Raw genomic sequence first — 9,046 nt, forward strand, 5'->3', positions numbered from 1 at the left:
CCACAGCCTCCTGAGTCTCAGCTGCCCATCTGTGACCTCGCAGTCCCCAGCAGGACACGGCCAGCCGGCTTGTGGGGACACTCTGGGCGTGTCCACGGGGTCTGGCTGGGAACCCCGGACACCCCCAGGTCCTTCTCTTCGTCTCTCTGCTGTTCCCAGCCCAGGGTCAGGGCGGGCGTCCTCCGGGTCACAGCGGATGGCCTCCGTGACAGTCCAGAAAACAGATGGAAAAATGGCCCATGGCCTGGCCACTCACCGCCCCTCTGGGCCAGCAGCCACGTGGGGCTGTTCCTGTGCAGGGGGACCAGGGAGTCCCCGGCCGGAAAATGACGGGTGTCTGGGCTGCGGCGGGGGAGGGGCGTGGGCAGGTCCCCACCCCGTTCCCGCCCACCTCTGTCCCCGGCCTCTCCTGGGTGGCTGGGCCAGGGCACACGGTGGCCTGTCCACCCATGGGCAGCGCCCACCCCAGCCTGCCCTTCCCTTCCCCATGCGGCTGGGTCCACCTGGGAATGTCCTTCCTGTCCTCTCCACTGGGAAGGGTCAGGGAGCCCCAGATGGCCACACGCAGGCCCTGGAGGTGGGTAATGGGGGTTCACATCTGGTCCCCCCCAGTGCAGCTGGACCTCGGCCACGTGAGCTCCCTCTGGGCCTCGGTGGCCCCTCGTCCCCTGGTCAAATCAGTCTTCAAGAGGACTTTGCCCCGCCAGGGTTGAGGCTGAGGAGGCTGAGGCAGGAGGATCGCGAGGTGCTAAGATAACGAGACCAGGTTCCGCCTGCCAGGTCTCAGAGCACCGGGACACAGTGGGGACAGGAACTGGCCTGCCTGGCTGAGCACTCATCAGTGTTCCGTGAGTACCTACTGTGTGCCAGGAAGACACCATGAGCACCCACTGTGTTCCAGGGAGAGACCAGGAGCACTCACTGCATGCCAGGAAGAGATCAGGAGCACCTACTATGTGCCAGCCAAGGACAGGCCAGGAGCACCTACTGTGTACCAGGAAGAGATCAGGAGCACCTACTGTGTGCCAGGGAGAGACCAGGAGCACCTACTGCGTGCCAGGAAGAGATCAGGAGCACCTACTGCGTGCCAGGAAGAAACCAGGAGCACCTACTGCGTGCCAGGAAGAGACCAGGAGCACCTACTGCGTGCCAGGAAGAGACCAGGAGCACCTACTGCGTGCCAGGAAGAGACCAAGAGCACCTACTGCGTGCCAGGGAGACACCAGGAGCACCTACTGCGTGCCAGGGAGAGACCAGGAGCACCTACTGCGTGCCAGGGAGAGACCAGGAGCACCTACTGCGTGCCAGGAAGTGATCAGGAGCCTTGGGGTGGGCAGAAGCCTCACGTTGGACACATGTGACAAAGGTTAAGTCAGGTCCCCAGTGTAAGTGGAGAGGACTGAGGAGAGCGCAGCAGGGGTGCCCTGTGGGGCTCGTGGGGGGCTGTCTTGGGAGGGATGGTCGAGGACGCCTTCCTGGAGGAGGAGCCCTCTGAGTAGAGATCTGCATGATGTGGGCGGGGACAGGGACCCGCCACCACCCGGGTGCCTCTCCCAGGTGCCCCTTGTCCCCACCCTGCTCCAGAGAGGAGCTGGGGGAGGGGCCGGCTTCAGAACCATGGGGGGGGGCAATGTCCATGAAGCCCACTGTCCTCTCTGACCCCTCCACATCCCAGGCACTGTGTCAGAGGCCTCTGCTCCCTGGGGAGCTTCCTTCTGGCCAGAGAGATGGACAATATTCCCAAGGGCACAACCAAGACACAGCACAGAGCCGGGCGCAGGGGCCCACGCCTGTCATCCCAGTGGCTCGGGAGGCCGAGGCAGGAGGATCACAAATTGGAGGCCAGCCTCAGGCACTTAGCGAGGCCCTAAGCAGCTCAGCGAGACCCTGTCTCTAAATAAAACACAAAATAGGGCTGGGGACGGGGCTCAGTGGCCGAGTGCTCCTGGGTTAAGTCCCCAGTATCCAAGACCCCTGTAGCTAGCCTACCATGTCAGCCGAACACCGCCTCCTGCCATAGCCCCGCCTCCTGCCATAGCCCCGCCTCCTGCCATAGCCCCGCCTCCTGCCATAGCCCCGCCTCCTGCCATAGCCCCGCCTCCTGCAGACCCCCTCCCCACCTCTCTGTTCTCTCTGCCTGTGGTCCCACTGACTGATCACCAAGTTTCTTTCCACTTTTCAAGACCCACTGGCCAGACCACTGCCCATCTTGGTCGTGTCACCTGTGAGATTCCCCCCCCCTCCCCCCGGCCCGCACCGTGCTGGACCCTACTGCCGTCTGGTCACTTGTGGCCATGGACTGAGTTACACGCACCCCCCCCCCGGAATTCACATGTTGAAGGTTGGACCCCCACCCCCACCCCCGGGATCCCCAAATGCGACTGCAATTGGAGAGAAGGTCTTTGAAGACCCGGTTAAGTTAAAATGGGGCCATTAGGGTGGCACCTGAGGCCATCGATTGTTCTTAAGCTAAAGGGGACAAGGACACTAGAGATCCAGGGCACTCATTGAGGGCAGACTCTGTGAGGACACCGAGGACATAGCAGCCTTATGCCAGCCGCAGGGAAACCAGCCCTGCTGCACGGTGACCTTGAACTTGCAGCCTCGGGGGTGAGGGACCAGTGGCCCCCGTTGATGTCCCAGGCTGAGGGGCTTGGGCACAGCCAGCCAGTCTGTCCCCGAGAGACCATCAGGGTGCGGCCAACAGGCGTGGCCAACACCAGCATGTGGCCTGTGGCCTCGGAGGCTGACTTGGGATGGACGCACGGGCCCTGCTGGCCACCGGAGCGAGTCTCCGGACCTCTGCAGCTGCTGCTGGCATTGTGGCCCTGGGCTGGCGAAGGTCACTCTGCTGTCCCAAGACGTGGCTCTGGGGGAGCTGAAGGCCATGCTCCCTCTGGTCCAGGCCATCCTGAAGGCCAGCCCCGCGCCCTGGCTTTCCAGTTCTTGGGCATTTATAAAGTCCCTCTTTTGGCGGAGGTGGCCTGAGTGGGGCTTGGGGACCAGTGTCCAAGGGGGACCGGACCTGCTGTTGCTGGGGGCCTTGATCTAGGCAGGAGACCCCAGAAGGAAGATGAACCAAGGAGCAGGCCCAAACTGAGGGCCATGGTGGAGGGTCGGGTGGGGAGGAGGGCAGGGCGAAGAACCTGAGGGCCAGCCGCCCACCCCACGTCCCTCTCCCCTTCCCCCTTGCTCTGAGAGCCCAAGCCCTTGTCATGGTGGCTCTACAAAGAAAACTACATTTCCCAGCAGCCCTTGTAACTAGGCATGGCCATGTGACTGGATCTGGCCAATGAGATGTAGGCAGATGGTATGGGGGTGGAGCTTCTGGGAAGGCTTTTCAAAGACAAGCCAATGCCCTGTGGTTCAGAGAGTGCCCAGGCTCCAGAAGTCCAACGCCACCACCCTTGGTCCCCACCGTCAGAGAGCGGCCCTGGGTGGCTGTGTATCTCCAAGAGGCCACCCCGAGAGGACCAGAGTCCCGATGTAGCAAGCCCCCATCCCCTCCTGCCTGGGAGGACTCACCAGGGGCCTTCCCTGCCCAGCCCAGCCGGCCTCATTCTTTTCCTCGGCACACCCTTGCGGAGATCTTGTGGCCTCCAGTCACGGTGGCCGCTCCGAAGACATTTGGTAAATGCGTGACCAAATGAATGGATTCTGTACCAATGCACCTTCCAGAATTAGACTGGATCCTATGAAGCTGCCGATTGGGTAAGTCAATTATCACTGAAGAGCGGCAATTTCATATGGTTCAGGCCAAACTTTGGCATCCGAACCCGCACGCAAAATCCTCCAACACCTCCCGCCAAACACCTGGGAGAGACCCCACGTGCCTGCTGGCTCCAGCCCCCACTCCCTTCCAGGTTCCCGGAGCATCGCTATCTCATGGGTTTTCTGGGGCTCTTCTTTTGGTCTGAATTCTCCCCGATCACCTCTACCTGCCTACCCTGCTAGAGCACCTCTTTTTTTTTTTTTTTGGTGGGGGGAGTACTGGGGATTGAACTCAGGGGCTCTTGACCCCTGAGCCCCCTCACCAGCCCTATTTTCTGTTTTATTTAGAGACAGGGTCTCTCTGAGTTGCTGAGCGCCTCGCTTTTGCTGAGGCTGGCCTCCCAACTTGCGATCCTCCTGCCTCAGCCTCCTGAGCCACAGGGATGACAGGAGTGTGACTTTGCCTCTCCCTGGGGTCTAGTTTTCCACTTGCAAAGGTGAGCCCTCAGGTCAGGAAGAGGGAGAGGAAGGGCAGGGGATTCGGGGCTCAATTTTCTGGACCAGCAAGATCTCAGAAAGGTGTGTGGATGGGCTCAAGGCTGGACCCCAAGCCCCCAAATCTGACCTGCCCTGACTCTCAGGGAGGGTCCCCAGGGCAGAGAAGGGTTTACTGCACTCTTGGTGCCTAAGTGCCCACGGGTGGAAAGATACTCTGCGAGGCCATTCCCCACGGGCCAGGGCCTCCTGGAGACCAGTATTGTTCTCCACTGCCTTCCTTCTAGAATCTTCTCACGATTGCCTCAGAAGTCAAACGTGTGGCTCAACCAACACTCTGGGCTTGCGTCTGCCGGCACGCCTCTGTGTGGCGGGCACACGTCACCGCACACACCCCGTCCCCAGAACACAGGGCTTGCAAAGTCCGGATCGTAAGGCACCAGATGGATCCGTCGCAGACACAACAGGGAGTGGTGGGGATTGTGGCAACAAAGGGGCTGCCCGGGTCCATCTGCTGCAAGCTGCAGTCTCAGCTCCATCACACTCCGGTGGGACCATGGGCCAATTATTCAGAGAAGCAGGAAATCCCTATTTTGAGGTGCAATCGCTCATTTCAAATGTTGGGGGCTTCAGTTTCCAACAGCACAAACACTTTTTTTTTACTAACCCCTGGACATTTGCACTGACCGATTGGGTGGTTTGCAATTGAGCCTGCCAACCCGACTCCTGGGTTCAAGTGGTGTCCCCCCCTATTGAGGGGCATTCTCGCATGGCATTCTAGAAGTCTCCCAAGAGCACGCCCGTGTCCCTCCGAGCCTGGAAGACCCCCGCCTGGGGTGCTGGGGTGAGCACGTACCCACTTTGAGCTCCTTCCCGAAGACGGTGCGCTCCCCCAGCGCTGAGCAGTTCCAGCGGCCATTGCGGAACTGAAACTGACACTCGTCTAGGCCCATTTGGGAGCCTTCTCCGATGACGATGATGGCGTCGGGCCGGCTCTGGCAGATCGCCCGCTGTCTGGGGGCCAGGCCTGGGATCTTGTTACAGATGATGCTCGCGCCCAGAGCCACCACGGAGGAGAAGCCACTGGAGAGGGGGCACAGAGAGACAGAGGTTGAGACCCAGGGGAGCTAGCAGGTGCTGCAGGTGGCTGGAGGGACCCGGGGAACCCGTGGCTCAGACCTGTCATCCCAGTGGCTCAGGAGGCTGAGGCAGGAGGATCACAGCCTCGGCAACTTAGCGAGGCCCTAAGCACCTCAGTGAGACCCAGTCTCTAAATATAACACAAAATAGGGCTGAGGATGTGGCTCGGTGGTCTAGTGCCCTTGAGTTCAATCCCCGGGTACCACCCCTCTCCAAAAAGAAACCTTCAGAGGCACCGCGCAGGGTCCCTGAGCTGGTTAGGATTGCCATGTGGGCTTCTTTGGCTCTCTGTGTGACTCTGAGCTAGTTACCCACCCTCTCTGTACTTCAGTTTTTCCATGGCTAAATAAAGGGTGTTGGCAACTAGTCCTAATCTGATAGGGTTGCTGTCACCATCAAATGTGCTAAAACAGAAAGGGCTTAGAAGGTGCGGAGGGAGAGGTGGGGGCTGGTGCCTAATCACTAAATGTGGCCTCTGTTTGTTATTTGGGGACCTGATCGCTGTTCCAAGAGGCTGGCGCAGCTGGGATATCCTGAATGAGGCCCATCAATGAATCCCACCCATGCGCCAGTCTCCTCCCCAGGAACAGGGTCGAAACCCCCTTTCACGGGGGCACTGGGCCACATCTCGGGGATGTTGTCACTTTGACCCCCGGGGGTCCCTTTTACAGATGGAAAACAGAGACCCAGGGCGCATCAGGGCCCTGCCCAAAGCCACCCGGCCCCTCCCACCTCTTAACCTGGGCCTCTCCCGCGCTGCAGAGGCCAGCCTCGGGCGGAAGGCCGGCGGCGCCCTGCCTGGCTCGCTCCCCAGGTCCCTCCGGGGGACGACGGCTGGGTCCCCGCAGGGCCGATGGGCCACAGGCGCCAGGGGCGGGGTGGGGGGGGTGTCCACCGGGCGGGGCTGCAGGGAGGTTATTTTCTGCTATTTCCCCTTTCTGTGTCCCCTCCCGGGTGTCTCCGCCCCGATTCTAATTAAAAAGGAGATAATGTCGCACGCGGGCGGCCAGGGGGGCCCATCAGCCCGGCTTCCCGGATGCTGGAGGAGCGCGCGGGGCTGCGGGTCGCCCAGCCAAGACGCAGATGGGAGCGGGGAAAGCCATGCAGACGCGGGCCAATCAATAGCACTTAGAGCGCAGCGCGCTCGGCCCCCGCGCTCGCCTCTCCGCCCGCGGTCGGGGCCGGTGGCCGCCTGGTCCACTCTGCGCGGCGCACCTGCTGGCCGCCGCGGCTGTCCTCTGGCCAACACCCCCCCCCCACTCCAGGGACGCGGGGGATGGGGAGGTGGCTGCACCCGGGGTGGCAGTGTCAAAAACACAAAGGACCTGACACACTCACACACTCGCACACACACACACACACCCCTCGCCAAGGCCCCATCGCTGCCCCCCCCCCCCAAAAAAAAAAGAGGCGGAAGGGAGTCCACAGCCAGGGGACAGAGGGGCAGGTGGCCCTTCAGCGCCCGCCCGTACTGCCATCGCCACCCACCCCCCTTGGGGCCTCGCGTGCATTATCCCCCAAGTACAAAGGGCCCTGCAAATGCAGCCCGAGGAGCGACCCCCGTCGCCTCCTGCGCTTCCAGACCGAGAGAGGCGCGCACCCCACTTCGCAGACAATTTTGGGGTGCAGCCCGAGGGCGGCCGAGGTGTCCCGCTTCTCTTTGGGGCTGTCCCTGCGGCTGCTCTCTCCCCCTCTCCTACCTTTGTGTGTGTGTGTGTGTCGGGGGGCGGAGGCGCTGTCCCCTAGACTTGGGGAGAACTCTGGGCACCTGAGGGTCCCTAGGCATTGGGTGGTGCCAGGGCTCTGAGCGTCGGTCGGTTTATGTTTTGACCAGCGAAGGTCCCTCCCTCCCTCCCTCCGGGCACCTGTCCCCTGTTTGCAGGGACCGGCCCCCTCTGCCACCTGGGACTGCCCTGTCTCTGGGAGCCGCGGTGCCCGCGCCTCCTTTGCGGAGTTGCTCCTGCGCCACCGGAGCCGATGCGATCCCGGCTCAGCGTTCCTGCAGGACCTGCTGTCCCCATGGCCTGGAGGGTCCCAGCCGGCGCTCTCTGTGGCTGGGGGCTTCCAGATGGGCGCGGGATGCCCAGTCCCCGGGCCCGCGCGTGTGGAGCGAGGTGCGCCCCCCGCGGGGGGCGTCCGCCTGCGGGGAGCCTTTGTGCGCGCCCGGGCTCCGGCCCCCAGCGCCCACCCGGCTCCCGCGGGGGGACCCAGGAAGTTGGTGTCCTTGGCCTCGCCAACTTTGCCGGGACGCGCGCGCGGAGGGGACGCGAGGGCCCTTACCCGATCCGGAGGTAGACCATGCCCAGGCTGAGAAAGAGGTGGCCCAGGCAGCGCCGCGCTTTCCGGTTCATAGTCCCCGCTGGTGGCCGGGGCCGCGGGCCGGGCAGTGCAGATCCCCGCGGGCCGGCCCCGGCGGGACAATCAGCATAGCCCGCCCGCCCGGGTGGCGCGGGCCGAGGCGTCCCCGGGGCCGTCGGTCTGGGCGCCCGTCCGCGCGCTCGGGGCCGAGAGTCGCCGGGAGCGCGGGAGCCGCGCCGCGCAGGAGGGAGGAGGAGCGAGCGCCGCGCGGGGCTGCGCCGGGCTGCGCGCGAGCGAGCGGTGCAAGTGCAGCCCGTGCGGGGGGGGGGGGGACGCTGCTGTCGCCCGCCCGGTCCCTCCCTCCTCCCCCCTCCGTCCCTCCCGGCCCCTCCCCCGCCCGCCTCGCGTCTGAGCGCCCGAGGGACAGCGCCCCCTGCGCCGGGCGCGCTCCTTCTCGGCTCCGGGCGCGGGTGGGCAGCTGCGGGACCCCAATCGTCCCCCACCTGTCGCCCGATCGCAGGTGTCCTCGGGTGGAGGGGACCAGGATCCAGCCGGTGGGGAACTCTGGAGCCTCGTCCAGCTGCCCCGTCGCCTGGGAGCTGGAGGTGTCGGGGCGCACCTCGGTTCCCCAGGGCCAGGATGGAGGGGCCCGGCTTCGGGGGAGCGGGGGTGACCGAAGGGACCTAGTCCCTCATCCCTTCTCCTACCCTGAGAGGGGCGGCAGGTGGGAGCCTGGGTGGGACAGTCCCTCCCCCGTGGGGTCCCGCTACCGGAATGGGGTGGCCGCGCATCCAACCCAGTCGTGGGGCGCGGGAGCTGCCCGAGGGCTGGGGCGCCCCTTGGTGGCTCAGCGCGCTCTCGCGGCGACACCTGGCGGGGGCGGCGCGCGGTGCATCCCGGCCTCGTTCAAGGGGACGGAACTGGAGAGGTGCTGACCCCTGCCTTTGATATGCACCCGATCAGGGGAGCTGGGGGTATTGGACCCAATTTCAGGCTAAGGAACCCAAGGCCCACGGAGGCGAAGGTGTTTCCCCAAAGTCACCAGCCAGGGTGGGGCAGAGCCGGTTTGCAAGAAAGGTGTCCCCGACTCTCGTAGACCCCCCTTTCCCCCACCCTGTCGCATGACCTCCCTACATGGCTGTCACCACTGTCTGCATGAATCTCTCTCCCTCTCTGACACCGCAAGTCCCTTCTCCCCTGGAAGTGACCACATCGTTCCACCACATTGTTTCCTGCATAGCGGGGGGCATCGCAGATCCAAGGAACAGAAAAGGCAGGTGTTGCTAGGGGTCAGAGGACCGGTGAGCAAGGCCAGTCTTCCAGATGGCTCTGGCTCAAGTGATGATAACAGGACGAGTTGGCGGGAAAGAGAATTTGGGCACCAGAGGGTTATTTCAGATCT

At 63.6% G+C, this 9,046-nt stretch overlaps 1 protein-coding gene across 1 annotated transcript in view; it reads right to left on the reverse strand.

The window, feature by feature from the left end:
• Wnt7a (Wnt family member 7A) overlaps positions 1 to 7,835 on the reverse strand; it is a 30,068-nt gene extending 22,233 nt beyond the window's left edge. Inside the window, exons 1-2 of the mRNA XM_046458728.2 lie at positions 7,627 to 7,835; positions 5,063 to 5,289 (exon numbers count right to left, since the gene is read on the reverse strand). Coding sequence (XP_046314684.1) covers positions 5,063 to 5,289; positions 7,627 to 7,697 — 298 coding nt within the window. The 5' untranslated portion in view covers positions 7,698 to 7,835. The remainder of the gene's footprint in view (positions 1 to 5,062; positions 5,290 to 7,626) is intronic.
• Positions 7,836 to 9,046: the final 1,211 nt, after the last annotated feature.

The sequence above is a fragment of the Marmota monax genome, unplaced genomic scaffold (genome assembly GCF_021218885.2).
Source record: "Marmota monax isolate L192 unplaced genomic scaffold, Marmota_monax_Labrador192_F-V1.1 WCK01_AAM20220418_F8-fsc00370, whole genome shotgun sequence".
NCBI classification, from domain to species: domain Eukaryota; kingdom Metazoa; phylum Chordata; class Mammalia; order Rodentia; family Sciuridae; genus Marmota; species Marmota monax.